At 38.5% G+C, this 21,070-nt stretch overlaps 1 protein-coding gene, 1 long non-coding RNA gene and 1 pseudogene across 4 annotated transcripts; 2 read left to right on the top strand and 1 right to left on the bottom strand.

Annotated features, from left to right (window-relative positions):
* The first annotated feature begins 278 nt into the window (after positions 1 to 278).
* Positions 279 to 10,434, top strand: LOC143849152 (uncharacterized). 3 transcript variants are annotated; one of them, XR_013235576.1, is made up of 4 exons: positions 305 to 1,009; positions 8,660 to 8,712; positions 9,588 to 9,697; positions 9,916 to 10,434. It is a non-coding gene; the product is annotated as an uncharacterized LOC143849152 (long non-coding RNA). The 3 variants fall into 3 exon arrangements; XR_013235575.1 differs by lacking the exon at positions 8,660 to 8,712 and having other exon boundaries at positions 314 to 1,009; XR_013235574.1 differs by lacking the exons at positions 9,588 to 9,697; positions 9,916 to 10,434 and having other exon boundaries at positions 279 to 1,009; positions 8,660 to 9,137.
* LOC143849150 (sphingoid long-chain bases kinase 1 pseudogene) lies at positions 1,020 to 4,069 on the top strand (annotated as a pseudogene).
* On the bottom strand, positions 9,915 to 14,555 carry LOC143849151 (vacuolar protein sorting-associated protein 20 homolog 1-like). The gene is made up of 7 exons (XM_077358200.1): positions 14,394 to 14,555; positions 14,100 to 14,252; positions 13,767 to 13,919; positions 12,038 to 12,121; positions 10,967 to 11,156; positions 10,779 to 10,851; positions 9,915 to 10,565 (listed from the first exon to the last, which is right to left on the bottom strand). Exons 1-6 carry the CDS (start codon positions 14,451 to 14,453, stop codon positions 10,826 to 10,828), a joined length of 666 nt encoding a protein of 221 aa, XP_077214315.1. The 5' UTR covers positions 14,454 to 14,555; the 3' UTR covers positions 9,915 to 10,565; positions 10,779 to 10,825.
* Between the last annotated feature and the right edge of the window lie 6,515 nt (positions 14,556 to 21,070).

Genomic DNA, 21,070 nt, shown 5'->3' on the forward strand with positions numbered 1-21,070 from the left:
TTCGGGCCCAGGATATGACCGCAGCTATCAACTGAATATAAATCAAATAGGGAGATCTAGCCTTCCCTTCGAAGATACGAGCATTCCTCTCTTTCCACAAGAACCACCATGAGGCCAGAAGACACATCTTCCACAGAATTCTGCCTTTCCTTTTCCAAGGAGCTCCTTCCCAACTCTGAATGAATTCAGCCATAGAATTGGAGTGGACCCAACTGATTCCAAAACGAGAGAATATATGACCCCTAATATATCGAGCAACCTTACAGTGTATGAAAAGGTGGTCAATGGATTCCCCTGTGGATAAACATAGAGGGCAGTGATCTACCAGCCACATTCCTCTCTTCCTCAAAAAATCCATAGTTTGAATGCGGCCCCAGCTAACCGACCACCCGAAGAAAGCAACTCTCGGAGGGCAAGATTGTTTCCAAACCGAGGAGGACACATGCTCCACTAAAGGAGGGATCAGATGGTTATAAAAAGATTTGACTGAAAATATCCCCGACGGATTTCAAACCCAAATCCTACGATCTACGCCCGAGGACTTGATGAAACAAGAATCCAATAAGGAGAGGAGGGCGGTGTAAGATCTGAAAAATTCGTCCAATGAAGCTCTAATCTCACTTACAGAGGCCTCAGAATCTCGCTCCTTTGCTAGATGTAGAAGAAGAAGAGGAAGAAAACAAAGAGTTTAGTCTTTAGTGTAGATCGGAAAGAATTTGTGGTGAGAGGGAGAGCTCTGAGGTTAGGGAGCAGATCTATGCAACGTAGAGCTAGATCTATGTCTCCTTTAAGAAACGAAACGTTTCAATGGCAAGATGAACAGGATAGAGAGAACAAAGATCCAGATCTGAAGCAGATCGAGCCTACATCTATTGAAACTACGCCTTCAGTTTCACATCCTTGTCTCGATCTTCATCTTCTGGAAGAAACTCAAAGAGATGGATTTTTTTTTTTTAGAGATTTTCTCTACAGAAGCAAAAGCGAAGGAGAAAGGCATCAAAGAGAAGAGGTAAGTAATTTTAGGTATTCTTCATTTACTCTCTTATGCCTAATTCCTAGAATAAGTTTTGGAATTTGTGTGATTTGCTATGAAATTCTCGTCCTTGTTGTTTGAATATACCATTGTGCCTTTTGTTTTAAGATCAAAAGCTTAAGGCCGATCATGGCGTGTATCTCTTGAAAAAAGTAGGGAAACGAAGAGAGACAAAGGTAAAAGGAGGTGAAAAGATCAAAAAGTCCCTCTCATACCCCAACATTGCCTCTTCTTGTCCGACATGCCTTTTTGTTTTTCCCAGTTTCCTCACTGTTTCATATTTCGCTTTTGAACCTAGGGTTTTCGAGGCGATCTGTATTTCTCGTTCTTTAGGTTGATCAGCTAGAAAAAAAGCAGTGATTGAGTCTCGATTTCGTATCGGATTTGGTGTAATCTGTTGGAGGATCGGATCGGGGTTCTTTTTACAGGCTTTACTGCTGGATCTTTCTCTTGAGATTCGTGGGGCCATCTACTCTACAGCTTATACGAGGTTGACACTGTCATTTAACCTTTGTGGTCTGTACTCATCCTTTGAAGGTTTGATTTTGGGACAGAGATGCAGAGGCTTGGCTATCTTTCCCAAAATGTTAATCCCTTGAGAGTGTCGCCAAAGCAGCCTCATCGCAGTTTGAGCAGTAGGTGTTCTCAAATAGCAACTGGTCAGCACTCCTCTCCAACAGTATTTCCAGAAAAAAGTGGCAAGGTAAAATCCGCTAGGAAAAATGGGGTCAATATTTCCAGTGAAGATCCAGGAAAGATAAAGGCACAAGAGCACAGGATTGACATAGGAGATGAGAAGTCCGATTTATTAGGATATGAAGTGTTTTCTAGGAAACTTGTTCTGGATAAGAGAACCTCCAGTACTAGCACTGATGTGAAAACCTTTACTGAAACTAAAAACCAGGACGGGGTTGATGCAAAACTTACAAGCAAGGTATTAGTTTGGGGATCTCATGTGCTACATCTTGAGGACGTGATTTCTGTGTCATACAGTGCTGGTGTCAGATATTTTACTGTGCATTCATACCCAATAACAAAAAGATCATTTGGCCTTTCTTGTTTCTTAAAGCCTCGAAGAAGTCGAAAGGACTTCCGTTTTGTGGCTTCCAATTCAGAGGAAGCCCTTCAATGGGTTAGTGGGTTTGCAGATCAGCGGTGCTTTGTGAATTGTTTACCTCATCCCTTGACATCTTCTAAGAAGCAAGGCCCTAACATAGTAGCCAGTGATTTTCTGCCTGAACAACATATCAAATGTAAAAGTCCACCAACATTGCTTGTGATACTAAATCCTCATTCTGGACGTGGTCGTTCGAGTAAAGTTTTTCATGGCAAGGTGGAACCGATATTTAAGCTTGCAGGGTTCAAGATGGAAGTAGTCAAAACAACATCTGCCGGTCATGCTAAGTCCCTTGCTTCTAGTGTTGACTTCAGTACATGTCCTGATGGAATTATATGTGTTGGGGGTGATGGAATTGTAAATGAGGTTCTGAATGGTCTACTTAGTAGAACTAATCAGAAAGAAGCAATCTCAATTCCAATCGGCATAATCCCCGCTGGTTCCGATAACTCACTTGTTTGGACAGTTCTGGGAGTTAGAGATCCTGTTTCTGCTGCAATTGCCATTGTGAATGGAGGCCTCACAGCAACCGATGTTTTTGCCGTTGAGTGGATTCAGAATGGTCTTATTCGCTATCAGTATGGAATGACGGTTTCATATTTTGGATTTGTTAGTGATGTACTGGAGCTATCTGAGAACTATCAGAAACGTTTTGGTCCACTTCGCTATTTCGTGGCTGGTGTCCTTAAATTCTTATGCTTACCAAAGTATAATTTTGAGGTCGAATATCTTCCTTCAGACCCTGAAGGAAAGATTGCAGCAGAATGTGAAAGACTCGATATGACAGACCTATATCCAGACATTATTAGGAAATCAAACACAGATGGTATTCCTAGGGCTTCTAGTTTATCAAGTATAGATTTGATCATGAGCCCGAGTGGAGACTTGGACACAACTAGCAGCACACTTGCCAGCAGTGAACCATCGGAGTATGTGCGTGGTCTTGACCCAAAATCGAAACGCCTATCCTTAGGAAGAAGCAGTGTAACAGAAGAACAGAGGTTGTTATTCACCCTCAGTTACCTCTGTCAACCACCCCTAACTGGCCAAGGACCAGGTCAAGGTCAAGGACAGACAAAGGTTGGACTGGTTTGACAGCTACAAATGATAATAGATCCTCTTCGGGAAACACGGCAATGAATGACAGAGAGAATATTTCGTCAACAATGTCCGATCCAGGTCCAATTTGGGACGCTGAACCCAAGTGGGATACTGAGCCTCACTGGGTGGACGAGAACCCCATTCAACTACCAGGGCCTGCTGATGATATAGAAAATGGGATTCCAAAGGAAGTTGTTCCAAAGCAGGAAGAGAAATGGGTCATCAAGAAAGGGCAGTTTCTTGGTGTTTTAGTATGCAACCACTCATGCAAGACTGTTCAGAGTTTGAGTTCTCAGGTGATTGCGCCGAAGGCTGAGCATGATGATGACAGTTTGGACTTACTGTTGGTTCATGGAAGTGGGCGATGAAGGCGTTAGCCCAAGCCCATCCTTATGGGACTTACTCAGTCTAAGTAGTGTTCCCCCTCCTTTATATAGTAGACTTGCATAGTTTTTTAAACGCCCTTTTAGATAGTTAGCTCCCTCATTGCTAGGGCAATGAAAGAGTCATTTTAGAGCCCATCTTTATGTCTATAAGGCATGCCTTGCCTCATTTGCAAAACACCTATTTGGAGACAAGCCTTGTCTCATTTAGAGAGTTCTTCCTTTAGGAGGCTTACCTAGCCTCATACTCTCCTCCTCTCATAGAGTTGCAAGACACTGTTTGTCTCCGATTCTTCCCGAGGCCGGGATACGTAGCGCAGCCAGGGTGGACGGCCATTCTGGTCCGAGTCAAGTCTTGCATTAGAGTTTTATGATTTGTCTTGTCCTGTCATGTATAGAATTGATGTGTATTTTATGTTTTGATGTGTTTTCTTACTTTCTTGTACTGATACTATACCTTTAGCTGTAGCTTGCATGTGTATGTCCACCAGAACTTAGACACCCATTAGGTATGTCACTCATAACCTAGCTTTGCTTAGGTGACACATCTTTCATTTCATTTTGCTTATGTTTATTTCTTTATCCTCAGGAAATGCATGCTTAGGTAGACGATTCCTGAGAATTGTTCCCATTTCATATGATTTTCGCCCGAAGCTCTTCGAGGTTAATAATAAATGGCATAAGAGACCAAGTGTTCGCACTCGAACGAATTGGGGGTGCTCTTCGGACCTTCTCCATTCGTAATCAGGCACGAACCCATTCATTTCTGGTTATCCATGGTATACAGAGCATATTTTTTTTTAGGATCCATGGCCGTATACCATGGATGGCGACTCTGAGTTCGTTTAGGTACGTTTCGAATCCGGACTTATTCCCGAATCGAGAGGTATCTCTTTATATAGTCACCCGTGCTATGTTATGAGGGTGGCCACTATTTTGAGAGTTCCTTGGTAGAGCTCTCCTTTACGTGTGGATGATCCAAGAGGCCGCTGGGGGCTCGTCCCCCACCTCTCTCTTGGATCGGGGTCCACAGCTAACTTAGCTACACCGACGGCTTAAAATACAGTGGGCCCACATTATTTGGGTGATCCAAACCATTCATTTGATAGGACCTCACATTGATAGGGTGTGCCCAAAAAATCAGCTCCATTGGATGATCTCAACCCTTCAAACTGTGGAGGCAAAAATGGACAGATTTGTGAAGGTTTTTACACGTCCATTTTTGCCTCCACAAATCGTAGGGTTGAGATGATCCTATGGAGCTGATTTTTTGGGCACACCCTATCTATGTGAGGGCCCATCAAATGAATGGTTTGCATTACCCAAACAATGTGGGGCCCACTGTATTTTAAGCCGTTGGTGTATCTAAGTTAGCTACACGTATGTGTAGCTACTCTTTTCTCTATATATATATGTATATGTATATGTATATATATGTATATGTATATACATATATAGAGAGAGAGAAGAGTTTCTACACACTAGTGTAGATAAGTTATCTACAACCTAGCTTAAAATGCAGTGGGGGGCACATCTTTGGGTGATCCAAAGTATTCATTTGATGGGCCCTCACATAGATGGGGTGTGCCAAAAAAATCAGCTCCATAGGATCATCCCGACCCCACGATTTGTGGAGGTAATGCATTTCGGTCATCACCGAAACCAAAATTTCAGAAATCTCGAAATTTCGGGCGAAATCCTACGAAATCAGTTAAAGTAATATTATATCTCATACAAAATTTCGGCCGAAATTTCGGGAAAACCCCTCCCTTCAACGTTTTCCGTGAGAAATGTTCACTGCTTGAGGATAAATTCACCCCCTTTAACGTTTTTCCTTACATTTGAAAGTTAAGGGATAACGTTGAACAGTTGAAGGGGGGTTTTATCTGTCTAAGGGGGGAAAATATCATTACCTTTCCTTAAATATTTCTCTCTCTCTCTCTCTCTCTCTCTCTCTCTCTCTCTCTCTTTCTCTTCCGTAACCTAACTTGGTAATTTCAGGAAGAATCCTTAAATTTCAACCGAAATTTTGAAATTTTGATCGAAATTTTGAAATTTTGATCGAAATTTTGTAGCATTTTGGGCATACCCGATTTCAGTTTCGGTCTCGACATTTAAAACCTTGAGTACTACAACTCCTCTCCTATCCTAGAGGTTTGAAGGTTAAGCAGTTGAGATATGCCCCCTGTGATTTTTTAAGGGAACAACCTTTTTCGAGAGATTTTGTCAAATAAAGGGTTTTCTTTAAAATTCAGATTTGTTCTCTTATTTTTTTATTGGATCTTGCAATGAGCGGCTTGTGAGTTAAATCTGTCCTGCACAACAGAGGGGGTGTTGGATGAGTCGATGCAGATCCAAAGCGGGGACGGGGAATGCAACATCCGGCACCGCCCCGCCCCGTTGCAAGCCCTAGCTCATCATAAAAGATACTTTATTTTATTTTATTTTATTCCTGCATTTTAGATATTCTTCTTCAGGATTACATTTCAAACAAAATAATAAAAGACAAGATGGGTTAGTGCAAATATCAAAACGCAGTTGTGGTGACATCATTTATTTTCCCTGTTTCAACTTTCAAACACCACTAGGTATTTTCGTAGTTTTCTCAGAAAACAAGGGCATTTAAACAGTTTTGCAACATATTCGGTAGGGCTGGCAACGGGGCGGGTCGGGGCCGGATGTTGGGGTCCCCTACCCCTACCCCTTCCCCTCTGCGGGGAATTTTCCCCCTCCCCTTCCCCTCCCCACTGCGGGGATCATGGGGAATCCCCCTCCCCTCCCCACGGGGAATATCTAATCCCCATCCCCTCCCCTTCCCCGCCCCGCATCATTCGGGGACAATCACTTTACTTTGTTAAATGTTAGGTTTAAAACTAAAGATTTGCTAGGGACAATCACTTCAGGCATGTTGCGGCTTGGCTGTTGCATGTGAGAGTAGCCACACAACCCACACAGGCTAAGATTTTGTCTTATTCATTTTATTAACCTGAAGACATAGGTAGTTGGTCTCAGATTCATTTAATTGATCGATAGTCCCTAGCAGATCCCTAATTCCCAATCCCACTTGCCAAAAAGTATTGTACGTGCCATACCATAGGAAGATCCAAACCGTCCATTTGATGGGCACACCATACTACCATAGGCATAGGATGATCCAAACCTTCCACTTGATGGGCACATTGTAGGATGATCCAAACTGTCCATTTGATGGGCCACAACGTAAATAGGTTGTGGCCCAAAAATCATTTCCATAGGATAATCCCAACCCTCTGATCTATAGAGGAATTGCATATTATGGTACCTTCTATAGATCGGAGGGTTGCAATCATCCTATGGAAATGATTTTTGGGCCGTAATCTATTTACGTTGTGGCCCAACAAATGGACGGTTTGGATATCTATGGTGTGGCCTGTAAAGTACTTTTAAATTGTAGCCTATCAAATCCTATGGCGTAGCCCATACATTACTTTTTGAAAAATAATGGACTATACGAGCACACACCATATAAAATCTCATCACCTATCAGTCATCAGAGAGATGTTGCCTTTATTTGGGGGAGGGAGATTTTCAAAGGATTTAATGTTGCCTTACAGTGATGGTTCGATGGAGAGATTTTAGGGATTTCTAAGGGTAATATACTAATATAATGAGGGACAATGCCGAATGGATTATGGGTAAAAGAAAACATAAAAAGTTATTTCAGGGACAAAACTGTACTAATGGAAATTATGAAAAATTTGGGGAAATCTTGTAGATATGTTTCGATCCAAGGGGTTTCTAGTAGTTTTCCAAAAAAAAAAGAACACTTAAAAAAATACAAGAAAAAAATAGCATTAATGAGGGCGGGGCGGGGACAACTCCATCCCCTTCTCCTCCCCTTCCCCGCACCGGGGAATTTTTAAAATCCTCCTTTTCTTTCAAAAAAATATTTAATTCATCCTGCGTGGGCTGCTCTCTCATGAAACAGCTGGTCTGCGAATTGCCTTATGTGATGGTCCCTAGCAAATCCCCATTATAAATTAAGAGTTTTTATGTATTATTAAAAAAAAAAAAATAGTGGAGTCTACTTCATAAGATGATCCAAACCGTTCATTTTCAGGGCCACACCATAAGTAGCATTTACCTGAAAATCAACCACATTGGATGATCCTAACCCTCTAATTTGTATAGGATGCTATAATGTGTCAATAGATTGGCGGGTTAGGATCATCCTCATCCTATTGGTATAATCTTCGGTGTATGGCAAGTCTACATTGTGGCCCAACAAATGAATGGCTTGGATTATCTGACGAAGTGGAACCCCCATATTATTTTGAAAAATACGTGCAAGTATATTGGGTTGGAACCAGCAACCAAGTGCGTGTGCGTCCACCGTGTATGGACCCGATTTCGCACATTCTTTTCTAGGGGACGCCCTTTTGTCTCTACGCTGAAATATTGAGAGGCTGTACGGTAGTTAAAGTGGGCTTACATCTGAAGGACTTGCACCAGGTGTAATCTCGTTCAAGTGATCCAAAAGTTAGTGACTAATGATTTTTTGAGTTCTCAACTAATGACAATGCATAACATAGGATAATTTTGTTTCTCCTATCTAGGGACACTCAATCCACGTGACTGGGCATATTTCTTATGTAGTTGTGGTTGAAGTAGACTAGGGGTAGAACTTAACTTTTGAGCTCCTTCCAAGTGGCTTGGACCAAGGCTAAATCTTGTTGGCAACTCTGAAGTTGAACTCGGATGATGTTCATTTCTGTTCTTTTCAACACATAAGTTGAGTTTGTTGAAAAGGACATAAACAGAATATCAACAGCCCCACCAAAAACTAGAGGATACATCTGCCATATAGTTTCTATACATTACATCATTAAAACTAAGTGTGTAATTGGCTATCTTTCATCATGAATTTGTGAATCTTAATTACGATAGAAACCTTATGATTTATAAATGTATTATATTCATAGTATTAGATTTGTTGCCTTCGTTTTTTAAATTCCTAGAAAGCTTAAGCCGAATGCTATTATGCAGGCATTTGCTAAAGTCATTCGGAGCTGGGCATAAAAAAAGTTTATGTCTGGATGGTGAGTATTTTTCTGGGCCAAGATGGAAATTACTTCTATTTAGTTGTTGTAAATTGTAGTTGAAATGGCATGACCATGATAGGCATTGACATATCTGTGTAAAGTTGATTTAAGCCCATTTCCTTTGTTGCTTTCTTAACAAAAGTTTTAAAGAATGTTGGGATCTGTAGTCTCCTTCATGGAGAGATTGGATCAAACAAACTTCGATGGGATGAAGCACGGTTGGAACAGCCACGGTCGTTGGCATTATCGAAGGCTCTAAAAATAACCCCTCGTGATTTAATGAGCTACACTTTGGGGAAGTTACACACGTATGTTGCTGGCCTAGAAAGTATTTCTACTCCTTTTCAAGCATTGTAATGTGATGTATCAAATATTAATTAGCATTTGGTTCTAGAAGAGAAGAACAGATTTTCTTGATGGTTTTTCCATGAATTTTAAATGTCGATATTCTTCAAATGTTGGATACAAATTTCTCATCATTGGGTCGGCGAATCTCTTGGCATGGCATATTAGCTGGGCCAACGTGGAATCATCTTAAACTCTAATTTCATTTTGCATATACAAGGGGAAAGCTTGTTCCCACTACCCAATACTATGTTTCTCTCTCCACTACTACTTTTTTTTATCTATCTATTGCAATGTTGGTTCTTGGTATATCTCTTGTTTTACTTGCAAAAAAGAAGGAAGGATGAACAAGTTTCTAGGAGGCAAACCAAAAGTTGATAACTCAGGCTTCACTAAAAGTTGTCCTCGAAATACCTAATGTGTTGACATTTGCTTAAGCTTTCTTAATTTTTTTATTCTATATTGAGGAAGTTTAGCATGTAAAAATGATCTAATTTTTTTATCATAAGTTTATTGTTGTTTTGCAGTGTTATTCTTCTTCCTATAGCCATTACATTTTACATCACTTGGTGGTTCATTCATTTTGTGGATGGATTCTTTTCTCCTATTTATACTCATCTTGGGATCAATATTTTTGGTAAGTATGTTTCCTTGCACTTTTCTTACACTTTTAAGGCACGGTATAGATTTTGTTGGACCTTTTAATATTGTCATGGTCTCATAGTCTTTAAGGTGTGATTATTAATTTTGGAATATAATCACACACACGCACACACAGATATATTATTTCATTTGGAAGATTATATTTGTTTATGTGGTCCATCATTTGCATTGTTTTTTATCTTGTGTATGTAGGGAACTTTTCTAGCTAGCTTCAATTGAGAATATTTTTGTTAGGCACTTGTGATTTGCAGAAGCTGGATGACTACTCATCTTTGCATATGAAGGAATTCAAAATGGTTGTTGTGAGAAAAAGTATCAGTATATGCGGACATCAAAAGTAGCTGTCAAGCACAGAAGTTCATGGCGTAATAGCAAATCAGAAACAAAACATACGAACGGTATCATCACAACTGTCACAATCTTTAGTTGAAGAGTGAAAAGTGTGACATGGAAGCCTAAATATATTGACATGCCTGAATGAGGATTGGTAGCACCACTTCCCATCTCACTCTCCAGGCAACATAAATGTGGCATGTGGATGTTGTAACTGGATCATTCATTTTTTTATCATAATGGGACAGTATAGGAATGATTGGTTCCATGCCAGATGGGCAATACCAACCCATTGATAAAGAAGAGAATGTCTTTGGTGTTTTGCATGAGACTCATAATGAAATCGTACGCTTTCAAATCAACATGAAAAAACACAAATGGTACTTGATTGATTAAGAAGCCGGAATGGTGTGCCTGAAACATTAAAGCAGAACAAATGAAACTCTTCACAATCTAAAACCTGAATTTGAGCCTTTCAAACACCAATCCAAGCTGAGGCAAGCCGCAATCTGTGAGCAAAGTATGTATTTTGTAAGCTGAAGATGACTTCGGATAAAGTATGTGGAGAGGTAATACAATGGTCTAGGGTTTAGGGTTTTAGTATTGATGGGTAATACAAGGGTTTAGGGTTTTGGGGTTTAGGGTCCAGGGGAGGATAGCTGTAAACAAATACTTGAGAATCACAAATGACCTCCCAAAATAATGAACTGGTTACCACTTACATGCTATAGGTACAAATGCAATTGAGCCCGCTTCAATCTTCCGTCGATCAAGCAGGTAACGGTTCCTCCATGACTGTAAATTGTGGTTTTCAGCACAAAATCAGTAAATCAGTGCGTAACCATATTTCAATGTGCAAAATTGGTAGTGTGTGTGTGTGTGTGTGAATGGCAACCAGGGTTGAGCTCACCTTTTTCTCTCCTAGATGATTTGGAAACATCTCCAACACCATCTGCAACTGGGGTTTTGGTTGGCACATCAGGAAAAATCAATTCCTCATTCATTTCATCACCTTCAACTATCTCGATATTCTCACCATCAGGTTCCTCTGGAGATGGCACTGGAGGGACTGGAACTTTTGGCAGAGCTTGAAGGGTGATCTAAAAAAGGAAAGAAAGGTGTTAAGAAAAGTTTATATATTCGATACAGGAAAAACATGCACACTGCAAATTCAGACACACTAAGGTACAGACAAAGCATAGTCTTTTTTTTTATTGCTGCAAATTCAGACACACTAAGGTACAGACATAGCATAGTCATTTTTTTTATTGCTGAACAACGCACACAGTGGATTGGAATGAGAAAACTGGTTTAAGACCGGTACTATGCAGGATGAAACAACAAAACTTCTATTGAAACAGGCTGGATTCATCAGGAGGAAAATCTAAATGACTAAGTTCAATCATAATTGAAACAGGATGAGATATTTTGATGACAGTCTCAAAAGAACAAAACTTATCTTCAAAGTAAGCTTCAATCTACAGTTCCAAACAGCATAAGAACACTCAGAATCACAAAACAGAACTGAATAGTCAGTTTGAATTCCAATTCTGTAACAGAAAGGGTTCACTGACATTGAATGGCATCCAAAAGAAAACTTGCAAAAATGTCATCGGAGTCAGAGAAGCCAATTTTCACACATCATAACATAAGGCTGCATATAAGAATTATGAAGAATTTTCACACATTATAACATAGGCTGCATATAAGAATTATGAAGATGAAAGAGAGAGATGAAGATTGAAGATTATTCCGTCAAACTAATTTCGGTATGTTCTCAAGAAAGATGGCATGAAGACCTCTAATTTGGTAGAAGACCCTAACCTTACAGAAGTCTGATATGCTTTCATTCATTCAACAAGACACAATGTCAGTGATATGGATTAAAAATGCCGAATCCATTAAACTACTAAACATATTCATTTATGTGCTTATGGAGATGGTAAATATGGTCCGGCTATTCTACTATTTATATACATACCTCCGTTTCCAAGTTCTCAAACTCTGCTAAAACGTCCCCTTCGTCTTCTACTGACAGCTTCTCTCCCAATATTGCATTAATTTCCTTCAGAATAAGGAAAAAAAAAGATGAGAGCTGAAGTTCAGAAACAAGAAAATGTTAGGAGCATAGATGGAAGGCAGAAAGATGAAGAGGTTTAACAGTGAAACTGATATTAAATTATAGTTACAAACAAAAACTGGCAAAGGCAAAAAGATGAAGAGGTTTAACAGTGAAACTGATAATAAATTCTAGTTAGAAACAATAATTCAGAAATGAGAAAAGGCATAAGCACAAGCAAAAGGTAGTTTAACAAAAACATTGGCAACCGGGTACTTTCTAACAAGAATGAATAGCACACCATAAAGATTAAACCAGAGGGATCAGAAGGATGACAATACCAGAATGTTTTTAGACGTAATGGGTCAACCATAATTCCAAATTAAAAACAACCATTTTTTCTATCCACGAGATCCTAACACATACATACAGAAACAACGTGCAACTAGAAGTGAAGCAACAAATGTATGTGCATGTTAAAAATAGTCCAGTGATCTCCAGATACACAGATTCTTTCTGTTGCTAGCTTTTTTTTAATGACTATAACAAAATTCCGCTCCTAGAATTGAAACAGCGCCTATCAATTGAAAAAACAAGTCCACCAAAAAAACGTCACATGGCCAGATGTACTTTTTCTTTTAATTGGTGACACCAAAAGTATTTCTAATCATAATCTTCTTGTTCTAACCAAAATCTTCTTGACTGAGACACGACGTTCAAAATAATGATTCATGTGTGGAATTCCTGAAATCTTACACTGCAGTGCTGCATAGGATCTCATAGGCCAATGGGATAAAAAGCAGTATATTTTCTCAAACCTGGCTTGTCTTTTCTTTTTTAATTGGCTTGTGAGAGCGTTTTGGGGACTGTAATAACCTTTGACAGTTGTTTAAAAAAGAAAATACAGCACGAATTTGTGCAATTATTAAAACATGGTAGTGCCACCATCAGTAGCTTAACTACATATACAATATACAGTTATATATAACCAGTATATAGGCATCGTCCAAACAAAAGACACATAATCAGTACATATACCAATTATATATATGTATATATTTATATATACATTGTCATGGCAGTTACCTGAAAATCTAATATCATCTATTCATCCAGGGCAATAATTTGATGAGAGTAGGAATAGAACTCAATGAAGAGAGTGGTGTACAATCATTTCCAGAAGCATAAATAATGATATATTAACCCTGAATTAGTTTGTATCTCTTGAATACTTGACTCAGAAAAATAAGAAATTTTAGCCTGTATTGAGGGTCAGTCCATGATCTTTCGGCATGTTCACCGACCGTCTGCCAGCAAGGCCGACCGACTCACCGGACTGCGGTGGAGAGACTTAGTTTGGAGTTGTTTTTACTTTCTCCCTCCTTGAGGCTTTGTTTTGCCTTGATTTTTCTCTTTGTATTTTCCTTTTATCGTGATGTGTTTTGACCATCTCGGTCCCTGGGCTTTGCCCCCTTTTTCTAATAAATCATCGCATGCTTCTCTTACTTTCTTGAAGAGAAAGAACACAACCACAAAAGTTTATGCTCGGAACAACTTAATTTGCTTTATTTAAAAAAAATAACACAACTTAGATTGCTTATTTAACTCGCAATAACATCAAGGAGAAAAAAACAATTGAAATGAAAATTACATCTTGATAAGCTTTAGCCTCAGCTGTATCGTCCATCAGCTTTTGCACATCCTCCAAATTAATCTCACTCTGTATAGCTTTAATAGCAATATTCCCTGTCTTCAGGCTCTCAAAAACAGCCTTCTGCCTGCCTGCCAATTCAATATCTGCCAACTAAAACACGTTCTAGATTAGAGCACCATGATATCTTATTTTCAATGTAAAACTTAAAGATAAAAGACCTATTAAAAGAAGAGTATCTCTAATAAATGTAGCATCAATTTACTCTTGAAAATAGAGAAAAGAGAAACGAAATTAAAAGATGGCTTTCTCCGTTGCTATGGAATTACATACTTGTTGCTCAACATTAATGAGCCAAGTATCAACTTGCTTCAATAATTCTTCCTGGGTTTTCTTCTTCTTCAATGCAAGTAAGGCCCTGTCTTTCTTCTTCTCTCGAATCAAGTCCCTTGCAGCTTGCTTCTCAGCTTCAATCACTGCATCTAGCTGGAACAGTTCATTGGAAAACAAAAACAAGCGAATCATATATGATGTAACATAACAGAAAGCTGCCCTCAGCCATAGAAGATATTCCAAATAAATAAAAAAATTAGAAACGGTCAAGTAAATATGCTATGGATCTAATACCAATAATTCACGGACGATTTCCAGATCCATAACTTCTATCCTATGATTCTTACATTGCATGATACTCCTAAATCTTTATGTGGATTTTATAAATTCCAATTCAAACAAGCACTTTTTTATTATAAATACAACCAAGTACTTTGCACATGCTTATGGCAAAAAGAAGAAAAATAATGTCAAAGAAGTCCTCCGTGTATTCAATCAGCATATTCAGGTCTGAAGTATGGTAGCCAAAGTCCAGTTACTTGTCGAGCCAATTTGGGTTAAAGGCCAGTCAATTATACGTGGCTGAGAAAATGTCTACAAAAATGTCTCATGCAACCATTATTCAGGACAAAAGTACGTTACCCAGAGTTACTTGTCCAGCCAACTATGATTAAAGACCAATTAATTGTATATGGCTGAAACTATGAATAGAGATGGAGAAAAAAAGAAATCAATTGCCATAGAAACAACATTAGAGATGAGATTTTAGTAGGAAATAACTCTGAGTGCTTTCCTTCTGCCTTTTGGCCTTTTAATGCTATTGTCATCATTAAACAAAAAACACTAAGTGCTTAGACAAAAAAGACAAGATGGATTCCATTGTGAATCTCCCGACGCTTTCCCATTAGTTCAATGTGTATTGCCTTTGATTTGGCCTTCCCTTCCTGGTTAGTCACAATTCTGGAACAAATTTTACACCTGAATAGTTACATCTCAGATTTTGTGGTATAAGACCCTTACTTACTTTATTCAAATAGCCATGCCTATCATAATTACCAATACAACATACAAAACAAGACCATAGAAATCAAGGTGCTAATGCTGCCGTCCAAGAAAATATTATTACAAACATGAACATATTACAGCACACAAATCTGAATGCATGCTTGTGTTTGGCTGGCTCACTTCTCCATCCCCGTGAATATTCCCTGAAGGGACCACTCGTGAACTAAAAGAGCACACACCAAGAGGATCCGATCCTTCTCCATGTTTCAGTTTACTATCAAAATGCATACGCTTAGAGGTCAAATGACTATAAGCATGACTAAGGAGTCGTTGCTAGTGATTGATGTGGATTCTGTTATGAGATTTTCCTCTTAATATAAATAATATGGCGTACCTGTTTACTAATTTCTGTGAAAAACAGAAAGAATAGATGATTAGTATAACCTTTTCGATGCGGCGAGTTGAGGCACGGACTAGGTCGCTCTCTTTAAGGTGATTTTGCGCCTCTGCGGAAAACCTTCCGGTGCAACAGATCCGAACGCAATCACCCCCAGGATACAACAGCCCGACGCACCGTCGCTATCTATCTGAAGTGCACAATCAGATAGATCCGAACCAAACAGCGAACACTCCGAATGGCCAGCAAATAACAGAGAAAAGAAAACAAAAATAACAGAAAGGAAACTGTTCTGTTTTTGCAAACGACTCAATAGAGATGGAAAAACGAATCAGCAGAGATGAAAGGCTCGTCTAAAACCAAAAAAAAAGATTCAACAGATGTAAGAACTGTATTTCAAGACGTTAGAAACAATCTCTTTTTATAGAGAAAACGTGTCTCTTGAAGACACCTCTTTAAAACAGTAGAGACACCTTTTTAAAAACGTCATTTAAAAAATTGCCGTTTTTTTTTTTAAACGTTACTTAAGAGGGTTGTAACGGTTGGATTAAGTTAAAACTAAAGAGACATGACCGTTGGATTTATAAATAAAAAATCCGTTTAGAAAACCCAACCCAACCCAACACACACACGCACCCGCACCCACGCCCACGCCCACACCCGACACGGCACGGCCCGGCTCGGCTAGGCTCGGCGAGCACGCGCGCGCGTGTGTGTGTGTGTTTTTTTTTTTTTTTTTTTTTTATTTGATCTTGTTCTTTGTAAAACACCAAAGGCAAACAAATTGAATGCCCTTGAAAGGCCCAAGCCTTTGCTCAACACTCCCTCTTATATGGATGGGAGAATTTTTCTCAACTTCCCATCTTGGACTAAACTTTTAAGAGGTAAGAAGAGAGCTACCTTCAAAAGTTTAAATGATTTTGGTGGGAAAGTACAAGAGATTAGAATCAATTTGACATTTTGAATTTTGGGTGGGAAGTTCAAAATTAAAAAGAAGCTTTTGCAAAAGCAAATGTCTTTTCATTTGAATTTTCTTTAGTATTAAAATACTAACAATCCCCCACTTATTTTAATAGAAAAAATACTCGTAAAACTTTACACTGGACAATCAGCAAAGTATCACGTATAATAAAGGTGACTATGTCTTGAACCTTTACTTAGTGTTAGTGCATTCTAACTGTAAGGAATTGATAGTGACTATGTCTTGAACTACAATCCTTGGGTACAGAGAGACGTACACCACACACATGATACATAAAGTATTCAGTTGGTTCCAAAAAAGCTCGCACATTACGGCCATGTGCTACATCCCAGTTTTCATGTAAGCATAAGAGAACAAGCCCTTATTCTCTTTGGAAGCGGCCCACTTCCGCGCTAACATGTAGGTGAGTCTATCAAGGATGCTCCTGTAGCCTATACATCCCACTCATACGAGCTATAGATCTCATTAAGAGTAATAACTCAACCTTCCAAACGCTTCAAGATATCATGCTTGAGATACACCATAGGGATGGACTTTGAGATAAACTTGAAAACAGCATGATCGTCCACAAGTTACACTATGACTCGTTTTTCCCATTGAAAACCTAGTTCTTAGGATCTCCAGTCCTTAGGTTGGGTATCCATCATAGGTAACTATTTATAAATGGGCTTTAGTCCCATCCCCCTCGATGTATTGCAGATTTTCTCCCTTGACAAGGCCTTAGTTAAGGGATCTGCCAAATTATCACCAGATCTCACAAAGTCAATGGTGATTGATCCATTAGAAATCAATTCTCTCACAGTACTATGTTTCCGGCGTATCTGTCGCGACTTTCCATTATAGTACTTATTATGTACTCTTCCAATAGCAGCTGTGCTGTCACAGTGAATCAAAATAGCGGGAACAGGTCTTTCCCAAATAGGTATATCAGATAAAATATTTCTCAACCAACTAGCCTCTTCAAATGCCGAGGTTAGTGCAATCAACTCAGATTCCATAGTGGACTGAGCAATAATAGTCTGTTTCTTGGATCTCCAAGAAACTGCACCACTACCAATAGTAAATACATACCCAGTGGTAGCCTTGGAATCTTCTGACAAAGTATTCCAATCGACATCACTGAAACCCTCTAGAACAGCAGGAAACCTATGGTAGTGAATCCCATTATTAATGGTTCGTTTAAGGTATCTCATAACTCGTGATATAGCATTCCAATGTTCTATACTTGGATTACTAGTATATCTACATAATATGCCTACCGCATATGCTATATCAGGTCTGGTACAGTCTGTAGCATACCTTAAACTACCAATAATACTAGCATACTCTTTTTTATTAACACTATCACCTTCATTAGAATACAATCTAATACTAGGATCAAAAGGAGTACAAACTGGATTACAATTAAAGTACTTATACTTTTTAAGTATCTTTTCTATATAATGGGACTGGTCTAAAGATATACCACTATCAGATCTTGTAATTTTAATCCCTAAAATTACATTTGCTTCTCCTAGATCTTTCATATCAAAGTTTTGCTTTAATAGATTTTTGGTTTGTTTAATTATTTCCAAGTTAGAACCAAAAATTAAAAGATCATCAACATACAAGCAAATAATAATACAATAAGTATTAATATACTTATAATATATACATTTATCACTTTCATTGATTTTAAAACCATTTGATATAATGACATTATCAAATTTCTCATGCCACTGTTTTGGTGCTTGTTTAAGACCATACAGTGACTTCACCAACTTACATACTTTATTTTCTTGACCTGGAGATATGAAACCACTAGGTTGGTCCATATATATCTCCTCTTCTAGACTACCATTTAAAAAAGCTGTCTTTACATCCATTTGATGAATTACCAGATTATGGATTGCAGCAATTGCAATCAAGACTCTAATGGATGTAATCCTAGTAACAGGAGAGTATGCATCAAAGAAATCAATATTTTCTTTTTGCCTAAAGCCTTTAGCAACAAGCCTAGCTTTATACTTGTCTATGGTTCCATCTGGTTTCAATTTTCTTTTAAGAATCGATTTACACCCTATGGTCTTAAATCCTGGTGGTAAATCTACTAATTTCCAAGTCTGGTTTGATATCAGAGACTCCATCTCATCATTGACAGCTTCTCTCCAAAAGTCAGCATCTGACGAGGACAAAGCTTCCTCTAAAGAAGAAGGATCTCCCTCCAAACTAAAGACATAGAAATCAGAGCCAAAATCCTTGGCTATTTTGGATCTTTTACTTCTCCTAGGTTCAATTTCTACTTCAGGGTTTACCTCAATCCTAGGCTCGGTGCCCCCACTATCTCCAATAGTCACGGTACCCCCACTATGTCTAGATTTAAAAGGAAATTTATCTTCAAAGAATTCAGCATCCACTGACTCTATTATTACACTGTTATTTAGGTCTAAAAACCTATATGTTTTGCTTGTAAGTGAGTAACCCATAAAGGCACACTCTATGGCTCTACTTCCTAATTTGGGTCTCTTAATATTAGAAAGTCTTACATAACCTAAACATCCCCAAATTCTAAAGTAACTCACATTGGGTTTCCTATTTTTCCAAAATTCAAAAGGTGAGACTTTAGTTTTGTAATTAGGAATTCTATTAAGAACATAGCAGGAAGTTAGAATTGCTTCTCCCCATAAGTTAGAGGGGGCTCCTGAACTTAGGAGTAAAGCATTCGTAAGTTCCACTAGTGTTCTATTTTTCCTTTCTGCAACCCCATTTGAAGCGGGAGAGTAAGGAGCGGTTGTTTCATGTATAATTCCTAATGACTTAACAAAGTCAGTGAATTCTAATGATTCATATTCACCTCCTCTATCACTTCTTAGTCTCTTAATCTTCCTATTGAATTGGTTCTCTACTTCTAATAGGTATTCCTTAAACATTTTTAAGGCTTCACTCTTATGTCTAATTAAATAGATGATTATATACTTAGAAAAATCATCTATAAAGGTTATAAAGTATCTTTTACCACTACGGGTCAAGATACCGTCTAACTCACAAATGTCACTATGAATTAAGTCTAAAAGTTCTGAATTCCTTTCAACACTTTTGAAAGGCTTTCTAGAAATTTTAGCCTTACTACATATTTCACATTTGTTAAATTCTTCTAAGACTACTTTAGGAATCATACCTAATACACTCATGTTATGTATATATTTCCTATTTATATGACACAACCTAGCATGCCATGAATTAACAGAAGAAAGCATGTAAACAGAAGAATCACTTTCATTCATTATTTCAACATTCAGTTTGAACATTCCATCACATGCATATCCTTTACCAACAAAGGATCCAAACTTGGTTACAACATACTGGTCAGACTCTATGGTTTGTTTAAAACCAGCCTTGTTAAGAAGAAAATCAGAAACTAAGTTCTTCCTCATGTCTGGAGTATGAAGAACATCCTTCAGTATCACTTTTCGCCCTGAAGTGAAGCAAAGTTCAACGTCCCCAACACCGAGTACCTTTGTTGTATGCGAGTCCCCTAGAAGAACCTTCTTCTCATTATCTGCATGAGCATACGTCTTGAACCACTTCCTGTCAAAACACACATGACGGGACGCACCAGTGTCGACCCACCACCCTTCAGATCCTCCAATGATATTCACTTTAGTGATCATAGCCACAAGTGGCTCTTCTATCACGTTGGCTTGAGGGATTGGCGCAGTCTTCTTACGTCGACACATCCGTGCAATATGACCCTTTAGACCACAAATATAGCACACAACTTTGGAATAGTCATTCTTTCCAGAAGTTATGTTTTGGTTCGGACGCTTGAAGGTACCTCGGTTTTGGTTCTGTTGCTTTTTCTTCAACTTCTTTTTGGGCTTCAGATTCACTTGCGGTTTCTGATTTTGGTTCTTAACTTCAGAAATGGCATTAACATTAGTTACATTTTCAGTATTCCCTTCTTTCTTATCTTGGTTACGGTTTTCTTCTTCGATCCGAAGACGAACAAGAAGACCTTCCATAGATAATTCCTTAGTTTTATGAAGAAGGGAATTTCTGAATTCTTTCCAAGAAGGAGGTAATTTGTCAATCACGGCTGCAACTTGAAATTGTTCACTAATAGTCATTCCTTCCGCAAGAATGTCGTGAACAAGTTTTTGCAACTCGTGGGTTTGAGAAATCACCGTCTTCTCATCCACCATGTAATATCTAAAATACTTGCTAACCGCATATTTTTTAGACCCAGCCTCTTCCGTATCATATTTCTTCTGTAAGGCTTCTCAAAGAGTTATGGAATCCTTACAGTCACTATAAAAATCATATAGTTCGTCGGAGAGGCAATTTAGAATAAAATTTTGGCAAAGGAAATCAGAATCTTTCCAATTCTTTTTCATTACAGTTCTAACGGGATCAAGTTCTTATCTCCATGGCCTTGGGTCATCTAAAACATGGGCTAGTTTCTTGGTGGATGAATAGAAAAACATTTTCTTCTTCCATCTCTTAAAATTAACACCACTGAATCGAAAAGGTTTATTCGGATTTGAAGAATCCGAGATAATCTCATCATGGGATGCCATATTTTAGAAAGAGGAAAACAGAAACAAAACA

This window comes from Tasmannia lanceolata, unplaced genomic scaffold (genome assembly GCF_043159265.1).
Source record: "Tasmannia lanceolata isolate RefF3 unplaced genomic scaffold, GAP_Taslan_0.1 ptg000016l, whole genome shotgun sequence".
In the NCBI taxonomy this organism is placed as follows: domain Eukaryota; kingdom Viridiplantae; phylum Streptophyta; class Magnoliopsida; order Canellales; family Winteraceae; genus Tasmannia; species Tasmannia lanceolata.

What these genes read in the sequence shown, in the direction of transcription:
- LOC143849151 (XM_077358200.1), bottom strand. Translation starts at nt 14,453, where the DNA reads ATGCAATGTAAGAATCATAGGATAGAAGTTATGGATCTGGAAATCGTC. An exon ending in AGGCTAAAGCTTATCAAGAT is followed by an intron (nt 12,122 to 13,766) that starts GTAATTTTCATT and finishes CTTATTCTGAAG; the next exon opens with GAAATTAATGCAATATTGGG. An exon ending in ATCATCTAGGAGAGAAAAAG is followed by an intron (nt 10,852 to 10,966) that starts GTGAGCTCAACC and finishes CACAATTTACAG; the next exon opens with TCATGGAGGAACCGTTACCT.